This window comes from Coturnix japonica, chromosome 14 (assembly GCF_054131305.1).
Source record: "Coturnix japonica strain WE chromosome 14, WE-NBRP24, whole genome shotgun sequence".
NCBI classification, from domain to species: Eukaryota; Metazoa; Chordata; class Aves; order Galliformes; family Phasianidae; genus Coturnix; species Coturnix japonica.
This window is the reverse complement of record NC_140676.1, coordinates 642,900-669,005: the sequence shown is the minus strand read 5'-3', so window position 1 is coordinate 669,005 and position 26,106 is coordinate 642,900. Positions and strand designations below refer to the sequence as shown.

General features: G+C 45.5%; 1 protein-coding gene across 7 annotated transcripts; it reads right to left on the bottom strand.

The window, feature by feature from the left end:
* Positions 1–6,792: 6,792 nt before the first annotated feature.
* On the bottom strand, positions 6,793–26,090 carry MORF4L1 (mortality factor 4 like 1). Of its 7 annotated transcripts, none has more exons than XM_085515170.1 (14): positions 25,945–26,062; positions 23,436–23,482; positions 21,804–21,871; positions 20,037–20,102; positions 19,528–19,614; positions 18,740–18,820; positions 16,232–16,294; positions 11,381–11,406; positions 10,875–10,963; positions 10,471–10,572; positions 9,407–9,495; positions 8,650–8,822; positions 8,270–8,354; positions 6,793–7,478 (listed from the first exon to the last, which is right to left on the bottom strand). In XM_085515170.1, exons 1-14 carry the CDS (start codon positions 25,982–25,984, stop codon positions 7,394–7,396), a joined length of 1,101 nt encoding a protein of 366 aa, XP_085371296.1. In that variant the 5' UTR covers positions 25,985–26,062; the 3' UTR covers positions 6,793–7,393. The 7 variants fall into 7 exon arrangements, with proteins under 7 accessions (XP_085371296.1, XP_085371292.1, XP_085371294.1 ...); XM_085515166.1 differs by lacking the exon at positions 20,037–20,102 and adding an exon at positions 7,924–8,046; XM_085515168.1 differs by lacking the exon at positions 20,037–20,102 and having other exon boundaries at positions 26,032–26,090.
* Between the last annotated feature and the right edge of the window lie 16 nt (positions 26,091–26,106).

Here is a 26,106-nt window from a genome sequence, read left to right as displayed (position 1 = left end):
CCTTAAGCCCCGGTGCTGCACGCGTCAGCACAAGAACAAGATGTTTCATGTTAAATTACAAGGCACTGAGTTGCACATCTGACTGGCATCCAGGTCGTACCGTCAGGAGGGCACACAGCACATCTCCCCATCTCAGCCGTCCGTGGTGCAGCTCTGTTGGCCTCCCTGCTCTGAGCACAGCAGTGATTCAGCCCTTCCCCTGACCACAGTGCCACAACTGTGCCTTGGTTCTGGTCATACCCACTGCAGTCATCTTCTTGTTTGCTCCCCAAATTAATTAAAGCTTCTGCTGCTAACACTGTTGGCATGAACTTCCCTGCACATCATGGCTCTCTGCAGCCCATCTCTCTGCCTGTTGGTTAGATACACCATTGCTCGTTCTGCATTACCCTCACCAGCACTGCTCCTGGTTCTTGGCTTCTGGCTCCTCACTCCCCACTGCTCTGGACTGACTTTCTCCCCATTCTCTATTGTGAGATGAGCCAACATGAGCCAATCTGCTGTGCCCTGCATTTGCTTTGCTCAGACACATCCAAGGGGTGGTGAGACAAGGTCACTTCTCTGCTGACAGACAGAGTCCAAATGGAAATTTGCAGCTCCTGCTGAGTGTTTGTTCCACCATCTTCCCCATTCCACTTCATTTCTTTCATTCTTTATGACTTCAGACCGCAGGATCCTTTGGAGCAATGGCTGATGCTGACTGAATGCCTCCTCGTACACTGACACAGTGTGCTGGATGCCCACTGAATGCTCACGCATCAGTAATGCTGTGTACCCTGCAGCCTGTGCCCACACTCCATGCTGCCATAGGTAGGATTGGCAGAGCGCTGCTGGGCCCGGTAGGGTCACACACACTGATGCACACGGTGCCATTTCAGTGACCACGGCTAAAATCAGATGGAAGCAAACAGCTGGTGTAGCTCCGGAGCTATCGCACTCTGTATCTGTTCAAACATTTCATTTCGGCAACAATCTTTGCCTGCTGCAGCACAACAGAGGGTACATTTATTCCAGCAATGTTGGTGCGATAAGTACCGAGTTAATGGCACACAGGATTTGCTGGCTGGTCTTCCAGCAGCCCTGGGATCTAATTAATCTCTGGCAGGTTGCTCTGAAGCAGAAGCAGCGTTGGCCTGAGCATGTAGCAGTCAAGACAAACTAATCGGAGCCAAGTTGCACAGCGAGAGAGGAGGAAGGAACAGCTTCACCACGGCGGGGGCTTTTCTGAGCCTTACAATGCCAAAATCTGTGTTTGTGCTCCACTGGAAGAGCAGCACTGACAGTTTTCTCCAGCCTCAGCCAGAATTCAAAGAGCAAAATTGGAACAGTTTCAGGCTGGGACACAGAACTCACAATCCAGGGTGTGAGTGCTGCACAGCCAGAGTTAGAAGCAGAAGTGGGTGCAAGAGAACACCAAAAACTCCTCATCTTCACATTCGCTTTGGAAAACTGTAACCAGTAATTAGACTTGTTCCCCACGCTGCAAACAAAAGGAGTTTTCAGCTATAGGAGTGATCAGCTATAGGAGGCAGGAGCTTCGGTCTGATAACACAACACCTGCAACTCAGAGCTTATCAGAGTGCCCCGAGCCAACCTACAGAGAGCAAAGCATCAAACAGAAACACAGCTCTGTGGGAATACACAGCGGGCAGAGCCATCTGAATGCCTGCAGAGCTGCAGACAGGTCTTCAGGGAGACAACGCTCTGTCTATGGGGAATAACAGCATAGAGATGCTGGTCTGCTCTCAAGGAAGCTGCCTCCAGCAGCTGTTTGTTATTAGCACACCTCTCTCCATCCTCCTGGGATGGCTTTGCTGGCTGGCTGTGCTGGAGATGGGCTCCTAGGCAACACAGGTCACGGTTTCCAAAGCTTTAGTGATGGAGTCAGAAGCAGAAAGGAAGCTCTCCCTGGGGAACGGGAGCCTTGTCCTGGTGTATGGGCTGTCTGGGGCTGGGCCATCAGCAGCTTGGAGCCTTGTTTAAGCTCAAATGGATAAACAGTGAAACCGGAGCCCCTTGACCATCAGGATCCTCACGCTGTGTCTCCTGGGAAGTCCTGGCAGCGCAGGAGAGATCCCTGATTCATTTTTAGATTGATGAGGAGCAAAGGAAGGCAGGTCTCAGGTTAGCAACCACCCAGGCATGCATTTGCAATGTAATAATAGCAACTACAAAGCTTCCCAAAATAACCCTAAGCAGCGGTGTCTCCCAAAGCCAGAGAAACAGCACACACCTCTCAGCCTCACAGCACAGCTTCATTAGCCCTGCTGTCCCATCATTAGCCTGCTCTCCATCTGCTCTGAGCAGTGGGAAACCAGAGCGGTTTGAAGTCCTGCCTTCTGCTGATACAGCAGCAAAACGTGGGGCAGCCTGGGGGAGGACACAGAGCAGAGCAGAGGGTCGGAAAGGCTGCAGGAGCCTTTGCCATGTGTGGACAGAGGAATAAGTCAGTGTGTCCCACTGTTGCACTGGGCACTGAGGGGCAGCCTGAAATACCGGCCCGTTTGCTTCTGCAGCCACGAAACCTGAGCTCCCTGCCCTGCAGAGCTGAGAGCCGCCCCAGGACGGATCTTGTCCGAGTCTTTTCATCGCAAGAGAAAGAAAAGCACCCGTGACCCAAAGCGCCCCAGCAGCCTCAGAACTGCACTGACGGGAGGTGTTTCTCCTTCCACGTTCTTTTCTGTGCTGCAGGAGGCAGGGAGGACTCAAGGACACCAGGGAGGACTCAAGGACACCAGGGAGGACTCAAGCATGTCTCCTTCAGGACACCATGTCAGCACCAGCCGCTGCTGTGCTCTCAGTGAGGCTGGACGGTGTGCAAGGTGTGCCCCAGCTGCACACACATGGAGAGAAGTGAGTGGTGCCCAGTTCTGCACACTCAGTTACTGTGTACACAGATGAGGCCTGGAGAGAAACCTGGTGTTGCCTGGCCACCGTGACCCAAGTACTTTATTTAGCATCCCTGATAATGGAATTTGGGATATTCACATGTGGGTTAACACTTATGAGGCTGTCAGACCACGTGAGCTTTCCTCCAGCTGAGAGCAGAAGCCCATCACTCAGACCTGCTCTGTGTCTGAACAGGACTGGGACAGCCCTTGTTGGCTGAAGCCCCTAAGAACAGCTGTGTTGAGCTGATCCCACTGGGGTCAATCCCTAAGCTGTCTTTTCCCTATAACCCTCCACCTGGATAACAGGATCTGGAGCACGGACCGATCCGAGGCTGGGAGAGCTGTGGTCAGTGATTGGTACAGAGCATGGGAGGCAGAAGCACCAACTCCAATGAGTGCTGCAGTGCTGGGGATGGAGCGCTGGTAACCGCCATCCCATAAATAATGCAGCTAATTTTACACCTGCGCTCATCCTTCAATGCTAAGAATTCAGTGCAGATAAACCAGGGCCTAAAATTAGAGCAGCTTACAGACGTGATCTTTAACATGTTAAAAGTAGAAACACATCGGTGGACGCGCTGCTCTCAGCTCTGCGTCTCCAGCCTGTTTGCTCTGGGGGTCGGGAGCAGCGCGGTGCAAGGCCAGCTGCAGGTGAGTGCATTAGAGTGGGACTGTCCCATCACTCACCTCCAGAGGCAGCTGAGGTCACAGCGGCCACGCAGGTTCAGCTGGGGCAGGGACAGACATCAGCCCCAATTACGGATGAGAGCTTCTGCCCTGAAACTCCCATGAGAAAGAATGAGCACGAGAAGCAACTCCCCGGCCGCTCCCAAGGGCTAATTGCGGGGAGTAATGAACTAAGAGACACGCGGGGAAAGCCCAAAGGAGTCATTAGCCCTCGGTGGTGGGAGGGGGACGGGTGCCCTCCCTGCAGCTGGGTTCAGGTGGAGCCCTGGGCTTCCCATGGGGCAGGGGCTGCTGTATGGAGCCCGGTGACGCTCAGCTGGGTGTGGTGCTGTACCTGCCCTGGGCTGGATGTGGGACATCAGGGCAGAGCAGGGCTGCCAGCTGTGGAGCTGAGGCTGGAGTGGCACCAGGATGGCCCCAATGCTCCTGGTGAACCCTAAGGCTGAAGGCAGAGGACGGTGCAGCTCCTGAGCAGCTTTGCAGAAGGGCAGCAGTGCTTCCTGAACCACACAGCACCACCACGTGTCTGTGGGCAGCAGGGTGTCAAAGGGTCACTCACACCTTCAAGCTAAGCAAGCAAATAAAGGAGAACCCGACCACCTGAACCAGTCTGTCCTCTCAGCTCTGTGTCCCTGAGACACCCAGTGGGCCCTGGGGGAGACACTGTGCAGCCATCAGGACCTGCTCTACTCCCACAGGCTGCCCTGGCCCTGAGCACCCTGCTGTGTCCTGCTGTGTTTGGGGATCCCATGCATCAGCTCTGCAGGCGGCTGTTGTGCCATCAGTGGGGTCCACCTGCAGCCTGGCACATGGAGCCTGACCCTGCAGTGCTGAGGTGCACGTGGGGCAGCAGCACAGTGCAAACACCAGGATCTGTGCAGGATGGCACAGGGCTCAGTGCCTGGGGTGGCTGCAGGCGCTGCAGCTCAGCAATAAAGATAAGGCAGATGAAAGAGGAGGGGAAGCTTCGTTTGTCCCAACTCAGAGAGCTGGGCAGCTGACCATAAATCCCTCTTGTTTATACAGAAAGGGGCCACAGGGTTTTCCACTCTCCACCCAATTAAAAAACAAAAGCTGTGAGCAGAGCAGCTGATAACAGCCTGGGGTGGCCTTGTTGCCCCCAGGCTGCTCTGCTTTAACCTGGGGGCTGTCGCTGGGAGATGCCGTGGTTCAGGTGTGCAACATCCATCACAGCAGGGACTCACATGGGGCTGATGCAGGGACCAGCCATGCAGAGGGGTCACAGATCTGACAGCAAGAGACAGTGTCGTCCAGCAATAACAAATGCTGCAACAGGAGAAATATTCTTGGAACAACAGCTATCTGCTTTGCCTGGAACCTGCCACACTTAGAGACCAGCTGATATTTCACCTGCAGAGTGTGTACACAGCACAGTGGGAGCCCTGCGCTGCCAGGGATGCAGCAGTGACTCTGCCCCATCCTGAACAGCTCCACTGGGGGGAGAAGCCGGAGCGATGGACGCAGTGCAAGGCCCAGACTCCAACACGCCTGGCACGAAGTGCTCCCTGCATTAAAGCCTTTAGCACCGTCACAAGGCAAACAGACCTTAACAGAAAGGTATGCATGGGCATGTCTGGGCATCCAGGTGCTATTGCAGCCTGACGAGGCAGCTAAATGCCTTTGGAGAGGTTGTCGCGTGGCAGCGGAGGGCACTAGAGTTGAAGCAAGGACAAGTGGCCGGCACTGCTGGCAGGAGCAGGAAGAACCCCACACTGCCCTGCACTGCTCATCCGGACTTGGAAGCTCCATGAGGACACAGGGCTGCTCTCACCCTCCTGCTCTCATTAGATGACGCTGTGCTCTGTCACAGCCTTTGATCTCTGTGGGCACTGGGAGGCGTGCAGGAGGGAGGGAGCATCTCTTTGGTCCTTCCAGCTCCAGTAATGACATCCTTCCACAATCGTGGGAGAAGAAAGCACTTGGAGGATGATTGAGCCGCGCTCCTGAAAGACAGCTTTAAATAAACTAATTAGCAGGCTGCCTTCATTCCTGGATTTAGCAACACTTCAGTGCAAATTAAAGGTGATGAGCAGCATCTGAGCTGAGCCATGTGCGAGCCTCGCAGTGCTGGGCACTCCTCACACCCCTGTGGACGTTGGATGCTCTGCAGCTGCAAGGTGACAGCCATAGGAAGGGTTGGTGCCACCACCAGCCAAGGGAGATGCTTGGAAAACACACAGAGTGCTGCTGACAGCATTTCTGCACGTGGGCAAAGGAGAAACAAAGCCAACACAGCCAGGGTGCACTCACAGGAGGGAAGCTGGGATGAAATGTGCATTGGATTTAATGAGCACATCTCAACCCTGATGGTGCCACTCAGCCACAGCCACTGCCAGGCACCAACAGGAGCCCCCCAGCCCCCAGCAGCTGTAAAACCTGATGAACTTGGACAGAAGCTGAGCAGTTTTGTGACACCCAGGAAGGCAGCAGAGCCCAGACTGTGCAGGGCTGCAGGAGGGAGGGTTGGAGCAGCTCTTAAAGGGCTCCTGTGTCCTTGGGGGTGATGGGCACAAGGTCAGTGAATGCTGCAGATGCTCTCCACAATTTTTTCCCCACAATTAGCAACAATTAGCAAGCTAATCAGTGGGAGCGACTGGGGCAAGGCTTTGAATAATCCCCGTGCGTGTCACTAAAGTGCATGTAAATCCTTGTGAGCCCTCACCTAAAGCCCATTGAAGGTAGCAGGGAGCCACATAAACTGAAGGGATTGGGCTCAGGCTCTGCAGGGGGCAGCTGAGAGCTCTGTGCTCCCCAGCTAAGCAGCTCATCTCCTGCAGGGGGATCACAGCCACCACCCAGCCCACAGCAGGGAGTTAAGATAGGCAAGAGGAGGGAGAAAAGGTGAATTTAAACAGATTTCACTACTGCCTTCATAGCAAGTCTTGTGTTTTTAATGAAGAGATCCACACCATGCATGCCTCTGCAAAGCACAACTGCTGCCAAGTACCTGCACATCCAGCTCAGCTCTGCCAGGGAAGTGAAACCGCATTCTCAGTGCTTAGGAACCATGGAATGAGCCCAGAGGAAAAGCTGCCCTCACCGAGATCAGATACACCAGCTTTAACTAACAGTCCTTAGAATTAGGGACAAAGCACCTCCCAGTTAACACTGCAAGCTTCATGCCCATCGTAGCACACAGAACGCAATGCAATAGAACACTGCCAGGTGACTAATCCAAAGAGAAATCAAACACTTGAAATTAAAAAACTTTATTTGAAGATTCATAAAACAGCTCTGTGAAAGACCAACATTCCCAAGACACTATGACAGGATATCACCTACTGTTAGAAAACTAACAAAAATTACAATTCTACTAATAAAAGCATACATTTACAGACCAAACATTTGACTTCCAACACCAAGAAGTAAATGGGTTTGAGAGTCAGACTAATAGCACCAACACCGGTGATCACAACCCTCACAGCTCCCAGCCTGGCCTTGCCATCACTGACTGTGCCACGAAGGTTAGTCGGGCAAATCAGGCCTGTGAGCACTGAGGAGTTTATACAATGGAATACCACACCTGCATTCTTTTTACATTCCACTGATGCAAACAGCAAGCCAGAAACACTAAAGAGCCTCCAATAAACTCCAATCTTCCATTTCAGTACAAGAAAGATTTCAGAACTTAGAAATGGCAGCTCCATATTCAACACACAACTTTATTCACTTTATGTTCCCACAGTCTGTGCAATAGAGGACATATGTGCAATAGAAAGATGTGAAGAACAAGATGCAGAAGTGGAGAGCGCTATAAGGACCTGACGAGCCCCTCCTGGTGCAGCAGTGCAGCCTTACACTGCTTTGCGGTGGTACTCAGGAGGGGCCACTTCGTAGTCGCTGGCACTGAACAATGCAGAGGAATTCTTTGCTAAGTACCTAGGAAAGATGGTACAGAGGTTAAGATTCCTTTCCCAAGGTGTTATTTAGTATCACAAATTAATAATTAGATGTTTATTGAAATCACACTGCGCGATTCCAAGAGCACAAACTGACATAACTACTAGAAAGAGTCAGCTGGCCAAAGCAATTAAGGATCTGACAGCTCGTGCCAAAAATCAATTCCAAACAAGCTGCTGTCAAGAGCTCTTGGCTCCAAGCAAGCACAGGGAGGTGAAGATTAACAGGATGAAACAGTTGACATTGGAGGTCCAGTCAGCTGCTACAGCAGGAACCAGCTCCTGCCAGTAGTTGTGAGGCAGGGACAGGACAGCTGTCAGCACACACATGGTGACAGCCACGTGAGCCACAACAAGACAAGCACTGCATGGCGTTACCCTGCATGTGTGTGTGCAGGGACCTCTGGTCAATGCACTGGCTTCACCTTTCCATCTCTGCTGCTGACAGTACTTCAGCACTTGCCTTTACTTCAACATCCACAGAATGACTGCTAACTTCAGGGTTACTCCAAGACAACTCAGACCAGGCTGACTCAGTTCCAGCCTTCCTACAGGGCAAGATGTGTTTTGGAAGTGCTGAGGATTTCCTTTCAACTTCCAATAGCTTTCTCAATCACAAAGAGGTACGTTAACATTTACTGGCAAACAGCTCAATGGTTTGTTACCCCCAATAATTCACAAATCAGTGTTTCCACCACACACTACAATAGGTCACACTACAGTAGTCCACTTACTCTGTTTTCTTGCTGAAAGGTTTGAGAAAGTACTTACTTTAAGAAGTCATGCAAATAGTTTAACAGCAAAGCCAGACTCTTCTCATCAAGAGGCGTGTAAGCAAGCATAGCTCCAATCCGAACTGTTTCAAAACAAGTACTTGAGTTATAAAAAAACATGTCTAAAAGTATTACAGTAAGTCTGAACCTACACTAGCATAGAGAGCCTAGAAATCCATTCCCATATACACAAGCTAACCAGAAACAATGTCCATACCAAATCCTGGGATGACTGAACATAAGGCATAATAAAAGAAGTTGCAGGCTGTGGAATCTGCCTCTCTAATCTCTGCAGTTCACACACACTGCGACTCAAAGACAGGAGAAGGACGCATTCAGATGCTCTTAACCACTGTTAAATCTCTAGGTGATACTCACCAAATAGCCTCAACAGATGTGGGGCACCATAGACTTGAGACATAGGAGCATCTGGATGATCTGCTAAGATTTCAGCATACTGGGGCCTCTCAAACTTGTACAGCAGCTGCGTTCCCAGCATGACATTGAAGTATTCCTTTATTCCAGCCACAACTTCATTGACTGCATACTCCCTGGTAAACAGAGAAAACATTCAAGCCTTGTTCTTACGCCTGGACACAGTGTTAAATTTGACAGGTTTAACAAACCAAAATTCTGAAGATCTTTTACAAAGCTTGAGATTTTTCCAGGAAATCTGTTTGCAGACCTTGAAATGTGGAATTCCTCACAGCTGTGCATTTCCAGCCCTCTTTTAGAAACAGCTTTTAACACAAAGAATTGATGTAAACCAAAAAGCACCTTGCTTAGAGTCACCTACTCGAGTTAGCTTGACTCAGCAGTCATTCAAAGCAACAGTGAGCTCCTGTTCACTGGGTGACAATGGGTAGAGAACCACCGAGGTGGCTTCGACAGCTTCCTTTAGGAAAAAGTGCCAGGGAAGGGGCAGAACGCAGGGAGAGAGCAAATGTTCTGGATGTAGGACTGTGTTCTTGAATGGTGTCCTTGAAGGCCTGGACCACCTAGGTCTCAAATACCAGGCTGAGCACAGCACTGAGGTATGATTAACAACTCTGCAAGTTTCTTCATGAACGAGACATCCAACAACAACGAGACAACACTGAGATCTGAACTGAGATCTGAACTGACTGCTACTTACTTGTTATCAGTATTTCCTCGAGATTTCTTGTAGTTTGCGTAATCCTCTAAAATAGAGTCAACGTTCTTCTTGGCAGGAAGATAGAAGAGCTGTGGAAGACACAAAACCGAAAATACAAACTGACAAACTTAAACTGATAGACATACGGATATTCTGGAATAAAATTAACAAGTCAGTGTGTAAAGCATTGCTAAAACTCCAGCTGGTTCAGTGGTACACATCAAGACACCTAACAGCAGCCACATTCATGTTCTCATTTTGCATTTCTGCAACTTAAAATCAACCTGAAGATGAACTATTAAAGCAACCCAGGAATCAAAGGTAAGCAGCAAAGCAGACAGATGCCAGCAGACCTGCCTACACCAGGCCACAGACCACGCCTGTACAAGCAGCAGCAGCCTGGACTACTATTTTTCTTGCTTTGCTTCCTGCATCCAGTTCAGCACCCAGGACTGGTAGCAAACAAACCTGCTGGGCACCTGCTGGGACCAATAATAATGAACAGTTTTCAGCAACACTTAGTACAACTGGCAAGAAGAATGCAAAGTCATTTCACTTACTAACAAGCTCCTGAAAAAATATTACATTTCTTACAATGGAAGACAGTTTATTTTAGGCAAAACTGCTCTATCAGGAGTCTTTATACAGATCCAGCTTGGCAGCACAGCTAAAAATCACTATTCTAAGACCATATTTAGTCAGAGCTGTAGATGCTTCAGATGCTTTCTGAATGAGTGATGCATAAACAAGACAGGACAGAACATCACCTGTAATGCTCATACAGACTAATTCTGTCACCTAAGCAAACTTTTCAAGGCATTCCAATAGGCCAAACACGCTTAGAGGAACATCACAAAACTTGTAATTACTTGACATTGAGCTTATGCCCAATTAGACTGATTACAGTCTACAAACTTGCACACAATTCTGCTGCACAGTCCAACTCACAGATGACCTTCAGGTAAAATCCAATTGCAACCAGAACTGTCAAGTAAGGCTTCTGTCAAACTCTATGAGGGATTTTGCTGCACTGCACTCAAGTGAGATATGAATTCTAAAATTACCTGTTTTTGCCTGGTGATCAAGTCCCAGTCATCTACCAGCCACGGTTTCAACTCTTCTGGGATTTTCACCTTTACTTCAACTCTGTTCATAAATGTTTCTTCCTGGGGAAAAAAGAAAGTGGATTCACACTAATTACTTTCAGATAACCAATTGAGATAAGGCACTCATCCCATCCTTTCCACAAAGGAAATACACTACAGGAGTAAAGAACTGCTAAGTCATCTCTTGGGGGAGCAGGGAAATAGCTCAGGTTTTAAGGCCACCTGGCAGGCCTAGCATTTCAAGAAGCTGTAACAATTCACACCGCCATACTGCAGGATAAAGCACTGCTGTCTGTATTTCTGAGCAAAGCAGCTCTTCTGTTTCCCATCAAAAATCCTGTAGGAGAATCATACACACATACACTTTCCACTGTTGGATCTACTCGTGCCCTTTTCTTCCTAGGAGGCTGAGGAGTCTCACTGCTGCTGCTCCCTTCTCCAATTCCAGGAGCTGTACAGAAGAGAAACAGTGTGCTGTGTAAGAAGTCTGGTAAGGCCATAAGAAATAGCAATAAAAAAAAAGGAACTTTTGGAACCAACAACTCAGCTATGCAGACATGTCCCATCTCAGTATGAAAACTGAGGTTTGACTTAGTAGTAAGAATTATTTCAGCAGATCAATGGGAATACCATTCTATTTCCAAGGGCTCTAAATCATGACAGACTGGAAGAGTCCATGTACAAAGCAGCAAGTTATGCAATCTGTTTTATTAACTAGCAAATAATACAGAAGAGACACCTGAAGTCCAGGAGAAGCACCATAAGTTGACAGGAACTAAACTCAGTGGGGGCAGATTTAAGGTCTTATTCCAGCTAAGAATCCTTCCCTAAGTATATCCACTTACACACACAATAAAGATGTACTTACTTTTCTGCTTGTTCTTTTTTGTTTTCCTGCAAGAAGAACACAAATTATTGCAAACATAAAAATGAAAGTACTGAACGAATTGAAAGCCAGAAGTACAGTAAGTTCAGATCCACAAACACTCAGGGGCCTACAAAGAATTTAGAAAACAACAAAAGGAGATTATTTACCACCATAATACTGATGCTTCAAGATTCCTGTGGAACAAAGGGTGGTGTTCTCTTTTTGGGGATTAATTCAACTCAAATCTACAGAAGACAGGCCATGAGTAGTTCCAAAAAACAAGCATCTTAAAGCACTCCTGGCCATCATTACCCAGGAACATTCACCAATGCTTCGTATTTCCCAAATGCTTGTAGAGGTGCTATTTCAGCATTTCAGAGATCTCTCAAAGACAGAACAAAGGACAAGGGAACATCAGACAGCTCAGCCAACTGACTGTCCTGCAGAGTACTGGAAGAATGATTTCACCGCTTCAGCAGCACCATCAGAATTCATTGTGTGCATCAAATTGCATGGACTGCCTATCATGGCATCAAAGTTCAGGGGAGATCACAATTGAGATCACAATGCCTCTCACTCGTAACATCTGGAACAACACTGAATAGCAGCGTCCCTAATATTTATCTTCTTCCAGATGCTGCTCCCAAAATGTGCTGTACATACTTCAAACTTCCCCCAGTCCTCATTTGTATTCCAAACTGAGGGTCATACTGAGAAACTTACGTGCAAACATTTTACAGACACCTGCCATGCAATGCCTGCTATATGCAAATATTCAGATAAGTCCAGAGATATTAGAAACAAAAATTAAATTGCCCTAGCAGGTTTTCATTATTTGAACTTGGTATATTCACTGATTTTATTCATTTACTAAGAAAATTGGAACTAAGAGCATTACCAGCCTTGTTCCCATTTGTTTATTATTAACAGGAGTCCAATTAAACCCCTCAGAAAGTAAAAGAAATTCTGCGTGCCAGATCCCAGATGATGAGATAAAGCTTTGTAGCAGCACATTATTATTTCTTTGGAAGCTCATCACCACGTGAAGTGACACTTGTGTGTCTTTCCTTCCAAACCTACAGTGAACAAGCAAAAATGGAGTTCAGAAAATTGCTGTCAGGATAGAAAACAGTTTTAGAGCGTCAGCCTAGCAGAGTCTTAGCAAAGAGGTGTAGGCAGGCCACATAAAATACTCTAAGAATGACCATAATAAAGACGGTGAACTACAGCTGAGCTACAAAATCACTGAGTCTAGCATAAATCCACACTGGGCAGTTGCTTGTACTCTCCCACCTCTTTCTTTATTTCCTGATTCTTTATATTTCAAGGTATACACCTTTGCAGCAAGTCAAAGCAGCCATCTGTTTGCAGTCTAAAAGACAAATCTCAGTTAGCAAACAAACAAAAATCTCAGGTTAGAGACAAAGCATTGGCACTTGGCAGACCTTCAGCAGCTGGTCCAGAATAACTCTTCACTAGGTTAGAACAGCTGTGCAAGACAAAATGCTTCTGTTGTGTGGAGGAATGTAAGCATGCAGTGCACTCAGTACCCAGGAGAGAGATGTATTTGTATACAGATGGTGCAGACAGCCTTACTGAGAGAACCTGGAACCTAGGAGGTGCAGCACATCTTAAGCAGACTCAATGAGACACACAGCTGAGAACACCATATATGTTCCTTGTGATGGCAGACAACAATTTCCTGCAAGGGTATTCAAGTCCTGAAGTGATACAAAAAATGAAATACAGCTAGCACAGATAAAACACATCTTTTTGTGCCACTACACGCATTATCAACAAGCCCAAGAACACAGTCACAGCAGCATGAGATCTTTGACTGATTTCACATTCAAAGTACAGCCTGTCTGCAAGTTTACATACACCTCAGAATGGCATTTCCATGTAGAATTAACCAACATCAAAACTAAGAAGCAACACGGAACTGCCAGGGAAGTTCCTGCAGAAAGCTTTAATTAAGACTAATCTCAGAGAACCACCAGGTACTAAAGACCTCACAGATCAAACATGAAGGACAAGTCCTACTATAATCAGACATTACCTCCCCAGAGCAGGAAGGTCAGCAATCAGAGTTCTGGGAGGAAGGTAACCCAGACCTCACTGCAGCATTTTGGTTAAGCCAAATGAGGACAGGCACCTACATGCACAACACTCCAATATTAGCGATCAAAAAATGACATGCAACTAGAAAGCCAAAAATTAAGTGAAGATGCTGACACTACAAGATCTGAAATCGCACAGAAACAAGATGATCAGCAGGAAATGAATACAACTACAGCTTACAGAGCAGCTCAATGCAATGAAGTACTGTAAATCAAGGCTGAGACTCAGAAGGAAAGTAAGTAGGCCATGCATAACACTGAACTTTCAAGTGCAATATCTAAAACAAGATGGTTTTCACAAACAAATTGTGAGACTAAGGAGGGTGCCAAAGAACGTATGCTGAAAGCCTGCACCTCACCCTTCAGAACACCCATCAGAACAAAGACACTCCATGTACTTGTCAAACCCCTCAGACATCACCTCAAGTAGCTAGTAGTGTTAGCACAGAAGAGTGGGCATCAGTGCTCAGATCCCTGAAACAGCGTCTTCTGGAGTTACGTCAGTAGAAAACAACAGCAGCCTACACAGACTAAAGACATCAGGGGAAACAAGACATTGGAAGGTTTACATACTTCACAAGTGATGGGAGTCTGTGACCACCTAGTTTAAAGTTCGGTGGACAACTACAAGAGCTTTACTTTCCCCAAATCCTCAAGAGCATCCCTACAATAGCTGGTTAAGACAAGTAGCAGAATGAAGGTAGGCTACCACTTGGGTCTCAGGGATTTGAGCCTGAAGACATTTGTGAGCACCACAAAAAGATGAACGAGGTGCCAGTTTGCTCACAACACAATGACAAAGATGCAGCTGAGCTGTAAAATAAATAAATAAAATCTTGAAGTCTCTCCTAATATGAGGCAATTAGTAATAAGAACTTAAATGAAAATAATCAAGTATGGAAAATACGTATGTTGAAAAGAGCCTGGCAGCTTCCACTGCTCAAGCAGCTCGTTCACTGAATTGCTCTGAGGAACAGCACTCCTATCGAAACTCAATTACAGCATCCAACACTATCAGGAAAAGGACAAAACCCACGTTAGAATTGTGTGTATCTTCTGTGCACAGTCAACAACCTGAGCTTGGAGGGCACACAAAGCTAGAAGAGGTTACGAGAACAAGAGTAACCATCGGGCAAGAAAGAAGAGCAGAAATATTGTAGGGTTATTATTAGAGATAAAGGATGAAGATGGAAGAACTAATTATTCTTTCCTCATAAAAGAAATGGACTGTAAAACCCAAGTGGGACGCATCAAAAAAGACAGAAGAGTCACCCTCCTTCCTTCCTCCCCAACTCAGCACATCACTCAATTGGAGGGAGAAGCATTCTGCCATTGAATGTTGTAGATGCCAGAAGCCCAAATGCTTCGAAAGTTCTGAGTATAGAAGAGTCCTAGATCCATCACATGGATACAGCCTCCAGCTCTGAAGCTCCTTAGTTACAGAATGATAGATGCAGAAGTGGTATTTTTTGGTAGAAAAGCATCATTTGACTCACTTGAGGACTGTCCCTAAGTACCTCGCTAGTGACTACCAGGCAGCAGAGCAGGTTAGGAATACCCCCAGCTGGAGCTCACATTCATTACAGTATTGCTACAGCTCCAAACAACTGGCATGTAGACAGTGGTTGTAAGCTATGTGGAACCTAGAGGACTTATAGAGTAGCTTCTTCAAGAGCTACTAGCCATGCCAGTGATAGTAAAGGATGCTGGAGAAGACATGCAGCCAGAGCTGCATGTGACATTTTCAGCTTAAGAACTAGACAACAACTTCCATGTTTAAGTTGAAACACTGTTTTGAAAGCATCTCAGATGAGACTGCTTGTAAATGCCTCATTAAGAAAGCCCAGAAGCTCTTCTCAAATTTGTTGTCAGTGCCACATCTTCACTCCAATATTTTAGGCTGCCCTTCTTACTTCCTAAGCAGAGGCTAACAGCTTACTTGTTTTTACACGATAATCATATTATGCTCATCAAAAATAGCATAAATTCTTAGCAGCTGTTATTCAACAGTGCCATACATAAAGCAGTGTGAGGAAGCCAGCATCTGTAGTGTTGTTCTTTGCTTTTCAAAGCTCACTATAACCATACAAATGCTTATGCTTTTCTAGTTAGTATAAAACAATTGACTCATTTCAAAACAACTGTGTACAAACAGCATTTCATGCATATTTCTATTTGATTAAATATTGCTTATTAATAGCCTTAAAAGCATTTTCAGCTCATTGCTGCAATTTACAGAAACAGTTACTGTGAATGGATTTGAGCCATTGACAAAAACATAGCAGATTAAAAAGTCCTCACATTTGTAACAGCGTTGGTTGCCCCAGCCCAGCTCTCTGGACTTACAGAACAGCGTTGTTTGTACTGATTTCCATGGCTCCAGGCTCCAGAAAGCATGCAGAGCAACTGTAAACTTCTAGAACCAGGCAGTTTTAAAGCTGACATCATAAATTTTAACTAGCAGATGCCAAATACATTTGACTACCCATGGCATACCCTTCCCCAACTGAAGATGTGGGCATTTCAGAGAAGCTAAAAACCATTAGTCCACACCAGCTTTAACAATGAAAGAACAACATAGGGCAGCACTTAGAATTGTTAAGTCAATTGCTACCAAAGCTTACATTATTACAACTGAAGACTTTAAGAGTCTCTAAAAGAAATCTATGAAAGCAAGGAGGTTTGGATTTCAGGATGAAAATCCTGGTTTGACAATCCATCCTTAACTCACCGCGTCGATATGGTAGGGGTCTCCAAACAGCAAACAGTATGCGCTCCATCTCGTCTGAAAAATCTAGGCACAATGGGGGTTGAGTTAAGGAAAGAATGTCAGACCCAGCGCTCAGCCTTTACGAGAATCTATTTCAGATTCAAAAATGTACCTTCTTAGCAGCATGTTATAGATTTACTGAGCATTCCTGGAGGATAAGTTGTTCTTACACTATTATCTCCTTTTCACTACTGTTTGGCTGAGGAATAAATTACATGATGCAAGTTCTCTCCCCTTGTTCAATCCTCCAAGAATGCTACAAAAGGTAACTTTTGAGGCCAATTCGGTAGACAGCATTACCCTCTTAGAATATTTGCTCAATTGGTTGCTCCCCCTCCCCACCAACAACATTTCATGTACCTGCAAAGACCTTAGATTTACAGCAGAATAATCCAGGTTTTTCAAACTATTTGCAGATGTTTTGGTTTTCAGAAGCCATCTTGCATTTAGTTGTAAGCAGAACACAAGCAGCAGTAGCCCATTCAATAACACAACAGCATTACAACTTTGTATCACTGCTAGGTTAGATCAAAGCATTGCCTCTCCCTCAGCCTTCAGGTCAGGAAGAAAAATAGGGAGACCTTAATGGAAGAACCAGAGGTCTAATTTAGAAGGATGCCGGTAATAGCTAGAGACTAGGAGCAAGATCAGTGCAACAAGCACGAGGCCCTGTTATCTTTCACATCAGAAGACTGCTGTTCCAGTGACCAGAGTTTTCCTTCCTCCCCCTCACTACATTAATAATCCACTGTTTAGAAATTAATTTTTCCAACCACCAAGAAGAGCTTCAGAGTTAGTTTACTGCATGTTTTTCTACACAAGGAACAATCCCTCATGCTTACTATAAGTGACGATAGCAAAAAGCAAAGCCACTCCCTTCAGCCAACTGGTTTCAATTGGAGAGTAAAGACAGACCTGGTAACGTGCTTTTGAGCTTTGGAATTGAACAGAAGTTTAAGATGAAGTCCATTTTGCTGTGCCAGTCTACCTTAGATATAGATTATACATGGTTGAGAGAATTAAGACTACTTTGAATTCTATGAAGTTCTAGTGTAGGTTAGCATTTAGCATTTTCTCAGCTGGAAAGAGCAAGCCAACCCACTGCAATCAGCCTGCGCCTCTAACATTACCAAAACTGGTAGTAAAGGGAATCTAGTCCTGAAGGAACTGTTGAGACATTCTCTGCAAGGCATTTGGTAGAGTCACGAAAAACATTTTCAATTGAGCCATCACTACCTATTTTGAATAATTAATTCTACTTCCAGAGGCTAAAATACAAATAGACTCAAGTGCAACAACCTCTCAATTAGCCCCATTAGTAATTGTCGCAATTTAGATGCTTTGATTAGTTTATAATGACATGCGTTAAGAACTCTGTAGAGGCCCATCCCAAGCTGAGAAAGCACACAAAACCAGTGTAGCTAAGGCACCTCACAATCTGCAGCAGTAGAACAAGGGATTTTGTATGTAGCACTGTGACCAGATCCATGTGAAACTCCATTCCAAAGACCAAGATACAATTTACAGCCTTGGGTAGAGTTTGGCCAACTCCACAGCTAAATCTACACTCAGGATCAACAGCAACAAGGCCTTCATCCACTGCCACCACACTTCTCAAACCAATGAAACATTTTGTAACACAAAGATGCCCCTAAAAGAGGCATGAAACGTGAGCCAATTTCTCCTAGGAAATGATGCCATCTCAGCAGCTCCCTCACAAAGATGAGAATCACAAATGAAGTCAGGAGTTCAAAACATCACATCGGTAACGAGCACCTACATAATTAAATCAGTACTGGTCCAGCAGAGGAGTTTCATGGCACATAAGCAAAGCAGAACTGTACTGACTGTTTAAGAACCTAAGTGTAAGGCCATACATCTTATTGTGAAAAAAACAAAAAAGATGAAATGAAAGAAAACTGAAAGTTACATTTTGTGGTTTTTAATCCTAACGAACATCTGAGCTTGCTTCTGGTCTCTTCAGGTGCAAAAATGTTTTAACAGCATACGTGTTCAGATTTGGCAAAAAAGACAGCAAAATTAAGGCTTCCTAAAGGCAATTTTTAAATTGCACAGTAAGAGGGCAAGGCATTTTAAGGACTTTTTTCTGCATCAGTGCTTGGGCTCCATAGAAGAACTAAAAAATTCTGCTCAATTTCACTGAGATAAACAAGAAAACTTACCAGATCTGAGTGCCAATTCACTAACTTGAGGGAAATAGTATTCAAAAGAACTATAAAATTAACATCCAACCTATTCAGTACCTTGATTCATTATTAAACATTGTTCCATCTTAGAAAATGGTTTTAATACAGTACTGCAACAAAGGCCTTTCAGATACCACAAAAGTAAACCTCTGTACAGGTTGTGTCAGGAGTAATAGAATGGAGGTTAAACTGTAAGAAAATACCATTCAAAGATCAGTAGAATGACTTATAAGCAACAGTTTTTAAATAAAAAGCCTCTTACACTTCAACATTTTTCTGCTGCAGACCAGATGTCTTCTTGCCTGGAGCAGCACCTCTCATCTTCCCCTCTGCATATTGTTCCCTTTGAAAAGAATAAATTTGGCAATAAGTCTAACAGAAAAAGAAGCATGTTTTCCCTCAAAAGGCCAACAGTTACACAAACATTTAGAGAACAGATAGCAAATAATTCAGAGGAACAAATCTACTAAATAGCAAGATGATTTTAGGCTTATACATATAACAAACCCTTCAAGGTATAACCTCCCATTTACACCTCCTCCCACAATCCTTGTTATTCAGTGACCAGGAAGCAACAGCAAACCACTGCTATAAAAAGTAAGATACGATATGAAGAAAAGGCTGTTTAGGACCAAGTCCAGAAAGTTTTTAAGTGTTTCCTAGGAAGACTGACCTCACTGCTTAGAAGTACATTGTAAGGATACTGCAGGAGGGTTGTTTTTAGTCTCCTCACTCCCGCATTATATGACATGTTTCCAGTTAGTCACTGTGCCTGCCTACCTCATTGTCCTTCTCTTCATTAAAATCTCAAGTCAGTTTTAAAACTAAGGAGCAGTTCACTCTTTAAGCTTCTGGAGCACAAAGACCAGCCCCCCGCCCCCCCAAGTCAAAGCACCTCAAGAATAAAAAGACAAATGCATACTTCTTGAAGGTGTTTGTTGAGTTTTTTTGTTGTGAACTTACCAACCTCCTTTGATATACTGCAGTTGGATTGAAGCTCCAGAGAACAAGTGATTCTGCTGAGAACAACTTCTAAGACAAAATACTTACTGATTGGCTTTTTGAAGTTCTTTTTGTTTCTGCAAATTGGTATCCACGTATTTGAGCACTCTGCTTTCTGGAACCCATTCATCCCAGCTGGAAAAAAGAATAATAATTAATGATTCAAAGGCACTATGTAATCACATTCTACACAACAGAATCAATTAAAAGCTTCACAGAATCTGAGACTGATGTCTGCTTTCGTGACAAGTCAGGGACTGACACAACAGAGTGTACACTGCCAAACACATTCCCCACTGCCTGAAGTGGTTACAGCTTTTCTAGGGAAGTGTAACCCTCAGTAAATTCAGAAGAGTTCCCCAAACTCACAGGATGGGCAATTTGGGAGGGTGAGGATTGTCTTTTATATAAAAGAATCATTTCAGGTAAAAAAAAAAAAAATAAAGCTACACTTACTAAGTTATGGGACATCTGTAGCCATAACTACATTATTCAGTGAGTTTCCTTTATCTATTCCAACATTTTATAGGTTAACAAATTCAGCAATAAGATCTTACTGTAAGAAGAAGTGCTCTGATTTCTGTCTGTGAAGGAAACCAAGATGGCATGAATATTTGAAGAATCTGAAGTGAACGATTTAAGAGAACAGGTGTTGGGGAAATTACCATTATGAGAATAATTCCACTTTGACAAAGAGTGGGTAATCCGAGCAATCTGACAAATTATTTCAAATAAAAGCACATTAAAAGTGGCCGCGTTATTCTGAAATGCAGAAGTTAAAGCTCACTATATAGATTTCCCTGTCACTTCCATTTTATGGCAATAGCTGCTACTCAAGCAACATCAACATGATCAAAGCAATGCTGTTACAGGAGTGTAAGGCTTTCAGGATTAAGACAAGCCAAGCTCAGCAACCAAGTGTTAGAGAAAGATTTGCAGCTGTACGAATTCTAAGGTTACATTTTCAGGCTAGTGCTCTGGTCAGATATATAAGCCACTTATCTTACTCCTGGCTGTACAGCTGTGACACTTTCAAAAGAAATGTTATTTAACTGCAGCACAGATTATATTGCACGAGAAAGCTTTCACATCCTGTCAATGTTTGCAAAAAAAGTTAAACTGAGCAATTAACAAATAACAAAGGACTAAAATTATGTCAACCGGAACTAAACAACCACCGTTCCATTTGCTTAGATCTTGCAGCAATGCCACTTTTAATGTAGTTAACTGGAAGCCTGAAGGTAGGAAAACCTTCAAGCAGCGCAAGCATGAAAAGAAAAGCAGGAATTATGACATCATTTACAGCACCCTTCACCAGCAGAGAGAAACACAGAAATGAAGTACCACATCTATGCTGCCTCTTTAACACAGAGCAGACAGCTTAAGAATCAATTACTCTCCCTGTCTGTGTTTTATATTAAGCACTGACAGTTATCTACCCACTGGCAAGGAGGGGGATAGATGCATTCAAAGAAAACTGTAGGCATTAGGACATGAAGTTCAGCTTTTAGTGAAGTCAGCGAGATCAAGATATTAGTGACAGTATTTGCTCGAGAGTCCATAGCACTGAAACAAAACAAAATCAGAAAGATTTCTGGAGCCTGAAGAGCTGAAGCTTATTATCACTAAGGAAGAAAATAGTTTCTCTTAAATTGAAAACCCAGTCACAGAACTTGAGGGGAAAAAAAGCAACTACTTGAATGCAGTAACCTTGTGAAATACTCTTCAGTGGGCTGAACGTTGTATCATGAAGCCATCTGTAGAAATCTCACCTAGAATCTTACTATTTTTGCAGAAGGGACAGGTTTCTCTAATGCTACCTTTGCATGACAGACCAGAACTGAAAGACAGGCAAAGTCTGCTCTTGAGAAGGACTAAGACAGCCCTTCCTGTTCTGCAGGCATCCTTCACAAAGACGCTGTTTACTGAATTTTTGCTGCCAGAAGCAGTTTAAGATTGAAGCACACTGGCCTTCTGAGAATACTTTGCTCCATTGCAGCTCTCTCCTACCAACACACAGCGAAGAAGTTTCCATACTGATATCTGCCGGGAGGGAATTCTAGTAACTGTTTTCAAAGTCGAACAAACAAGCCTTCCTATTAGTCTATGCACACCATAAGCTACTTTACCTATACAACCAAAGCCTTGCAGGAAGGAAACCGCTAGTTAGGCCAAGTTACTACAAGTCATGGGCCTACATATAAAAAATATTTAGGTTGATTTTAGAAAATTCTCTAATAACACATAGATGATAGAGCTTGTTCATCAAGCCAATATTTCAACTGATGAAAACAGGACTGACTCCATTTCATGCAAATACTTACTTTTTATTCCAACCACTGTAATGAATGAAGTATTTCACTTGCTTGTCCTTTATGGCAACCTTTACACACTGGAACAGAGGAAAAGAGTTCTGTTAGTACCAGTGAGGACAAAGATCTCTGACCAAGTTTTGCTTTTTAAGCTTTCAGACTCTAAACATGCAGAAATTTCCATGCATGCAACTGAAATAACTGGCAGCAATTGCACAGCAGAAACCAAGTTGGCTAACACCAGTTGCTGCCTATTCACGGATCTGGAAGGACTAAGCAAAGCAACTCTGCTCAGCTATCCAAAGGGCCACCTACAGCCACAAAAAGGATCTAAAACCCCTGAGGAGCACCAGGAGATTAACCACACAGCCACTTAACTAGCCCAAGATCGGCTGTAAGCCATTCAGAGTGCTTGCTCACATGCACGTCCCTACCTCACAGGCAGGTAAGCTGGCTGAAGTAGAGGAGTCTTCAAAAGTAAAGTAAATAACATGGATCTCTATAGTCACAGAGTGCACACTGTATTCAGCAGAAAGAACTGTAGGACAGGCATTTTCTAGATTGAGAATTCACACATGTGGTACGTAAAAACAGTTATTTCCATCAAGAACGGCCTCTGAAGACTGTAACCTCCTCAGAGACCAAGACTAAGGTGAGACCAATAAGAAAAGGGAACGTACAGGACAAGGTTGCTCCAATTAATCTGCAATACCACTCAGAAGCATCCCTCACAGGAACTTCTGTCTTAAAACTAATAATGACCCCCCCGCAAGAGCCTGTAAGATGTAACGTCAGCTCATCCAGAGGAAGACTTTTAAAGGAGCTGGAACAGCTACACACGCTGCTCATTAACAGTTTTCTCCTGCATCTGCAGTCTGACATGTAAGAGCTCAACTACCACACCTGTATAGGATGAAAGCACAGCCAGACATACTTCTTCCTGCATGAACACAGCCCAGAAGACTGATACAGTTCATCTCTGTGCCCACCTACACCTCTAAACTTCCTAGCTGTGCCAAATTAAATCCCCAGCTCAGGGCTGGATAAGGCACATCATCCAGAAAGGTATGTTCTGGAGATGCCAGGGTACATGTCCCTGTACTACTCCACAACATCCTCACCTTACTCCACTGCAATGGAGTAATTAAGCACTGTAATGCTTAATTGTCAACGAAGTGGAACAACATATTCCACAACTGTTCTCAACACCACCGTATATGGAACAAACTCAGTCTCACTTAGACCTACAGCAGGGAGTAGGAATATCCTAACCCTGCTGATATACTCCTGTGCTGGTTACTCATTTCAACTTGCTAGCTTGCAAACACCAAGTTTGCTGCCCAGTGTTCTGAGCAGACACGCATTAGAGATGTTCAACACAAAAGATGCAACCTTAGTAATTCACCAGAGCAGCTGCAGAGTGCTACTATGGGTCTTCAGTTGGTTTTGTTGGGGTCTTTTGGTGTTTCTATGCCTCGCCATAATACAGAACCATGGGGCTTAAAACTGAAGTGTACTTATGAGTGTGCTTTCCTTCATCTTAGCTTCAGTCATTAACCCTAGATAGGTAGGGCACAGCAAGTAAGCTCCTGCAGTTTCCTGGGCAAGTCAGAACCACCTGCAGTAAAAAGCAGCCACACCTACCTTTGCTTCATAAAGGAGAGGTCCATGAAAACAAAGCACTCGTTCACCTGAAAGACAGTCACAAAAAGCCACCTTAGAATAAAACCAATGCCAAGCCTCAAAAGCATGTTATCAAGTACAGCACAGAATAAATCCAACAGCAACCTAGCAGGAAACTCAGAGATACACCCAGACCTCCATCAAAGCCATAACTACAGACACAGACATGAAAATGCACTGGCTTGGTACAAACAAACTTCAGCAGGTAAAACCATTCTGCTGTAAGGGATTCCTCAGTCTTCATGACTTCGCATTTTGACTCAGAGAAGGGAACCAGCTCTTGGTATGAGGTGCCTGTATCTTAAGCTGCTGACAAACAAAAGCAAGTGTTACCATCACTCCCTTCCTGGTATGAAGTGCAATTCCTGGTATTTCTAGTTCAGTGAAGAAGAATTCTGACATTACCCCAACCCACTTGTGGGACACAAGAGTGAAAGGCTTGTACAACAGCAAGAAAAACTGCTCACTTAGTGGTGTTGAGCAGGCAGAGCTCATCCTTCAGCCTCCATCCCAGCTTCTAAATGGTAAGCTCCTATTGCGCAGTTCTACTGCAGGAATTTGAGCATACTTAACAGAGGACATTGGCGTGCAGATGTTTCCTTCTTGAGAGCTGTGATGCATCACAATCTGAGAGAGAAGCTGTGTAACACACTCCAGTGTGTAGCACACAGCTACAATACACAAGGCAGAGCAGAGCCACCAGCACTGGTGCTGCATGGGCTGGAAAGGGGGACTCAACAGGATGCCTCCTCAGCCCCACAGCTCAGGAACAGCCAATTTGCAGGTTATGGGTTTAGAGCTGCCAACAAGTGACCCTTTTGGTCCTCTGCTAACACTTGAGGAAGCCAAAGTACATGAAGCATTTGTGCTGTGTACTAACAGCTCCCATGCCAGCACGCCCTGCTCAAATACAAAGCAGGCTAGGAATGGGGAAGTCTCAGTTCGGCTGCCCCCTCCTACAACTGTTTTACATGCAGAGTATTTATAGAAACAATAGGTTCACAAGTTGTGTGTGAAGGATGTGACACAAGTCTTGCCTTTGATGTCGAAGCCATCTTGAGAACAGATGCGAAAGCAAAGATATCAGATATATCTCCTCTAAGCAAGTCAAAGGTTGAACTCGACATCTGAGAAAGACTCAATATTCTCCATTCTCTTCTCAGTGAGCAGATGCAAGAACACCCAAAGAACCATTAATTCACACTTGACCAAATCTGATCTCATTTCTGAAGCCTACATGAAAAAAAGTGGCAGTTCCTTCACTTTAAGGGGTATCCTTGCTTCCAATTGGACACTGGGAGCTCCAGGCTTTCACCTGTTATCACAGCAATCCAGCCTCCTTCTCACCCATTCCTTTAAGGAAGTGCCATAACAGCTGCCAAACCCACCCAACACTACTGGCAGTATTTTAAGGAGAGGTTTTCAAGCTCCATGGCATTTTATCTGCCATGCTGTGATGGCCGTAATAAAACAATTGAGTTTCAGCACTTCAGGAAGCTTCATTCATGGGACACTTCTTCAATTAAATGCTGCACTGAGCTCATTCTGCTCAGCTTCCAGTTCACTACATTTTGCATTAACTCGCTACAACATGAAGCTCACATTAAATCCTGATTGTCTCTGCAGGTCAGTAACGCTGCTACTGACATGTGGCACAACCAAATGCGTCCTGACATCAGCTGCCATCCAGTCGCTGTGTCAGGCCACCATGAGCAACTGCTCTGCAAAGCCAGCTTCAAGACAGAAGGCACAGTGAAGATGGGGCAGAGGAAAAGGGAACAAACCTTCATTACCTGTATTAGCATAAACCATTATTTTAAAACTGGGACATACACAAAATAAGCCCTGTAAGCAGCAGACCCCTACCATTCACCCTAAAATCTCTGCTGCTCATACAGGTATGGATTCCAGCACAAGCATCGGCTGCAGAGCCCTGTGATTGTGCAAGGAGCCCTAACCCAGCTTCCCAGCAAGGGCAGCGTTACACAGAGCTCATCTCCATCCCAAGACACAGATCTAACCCATCTAGGAGATGTAACACCTGCAGGAAAACAAGCACATGGAGAATAACGGGGGAGAAGGGCACGCCCAGCTCTTACGGGCAGGAAAGCTGAGGGACAGGAAGAGAAGAGCCCATTTTTCCTCCCACTCTCCTTCTGTGCGGCAGAGGGGCAAAAGCTGAGCCCCAAACAGCGCCTGGGGGTCACAGCAGGGCCCCAACCGGGCGGCAGGGCCCCATCCCCGAGCACTACAGTGTGTGCGCAGCACGGCTCCTCCAACCGCTCCCTTTGTTCCTGCTCGTCCCGCCCACAGCCGCCACCAGCTCCGCGCAGCCGTGCGCTACCAAGGCCCCACAGCGGCCTCCCACCGCCCGCGAGGGCCCGGCCTCGCTCCCTGCCGACCCCCGCCCCTTCAACGCTCACCCTCGAGCCCCCCCAGCTCCGCTCAGCCCGCCGACCCCCCCACTCACCCTCCTGGAATTTGGGTTTGGGGTCCTGCTTGGGCGCCATTTATAAGCGCGGCTCCCTCCTCCCGCCCCCTCCCCGCGGGGTCTCACCACCTCCGCCGCATCCTGCGCGGCCGGCCCCAACCCCCGCCGCACCGCGCATGCGCACTGCTCCGAGCCCTCAGC

Coding starts and splice junctions, on each gene's coding strand:
- MORF4L1 (XM_085515166.1), bottom strand. CDS start 25,984: ATGGCGCCCAAGCAGGACCCCAAACCCAAATTCCAGGAGG. Junction 11,407..16,231: donor ACCCCTACCATATCGACGCG/GTGAGTTAAGGA, acceptor TTCTTCTTGCAG/GAAAACAAAAAAGAACAAGC. Junction 10,573..10,874: donor TAGATCCAACAGTGGAAAGT/GTATGTGTGTAT, acceptor TTTTTTCCCCAG/GAAGAAACATTTATGAACAG.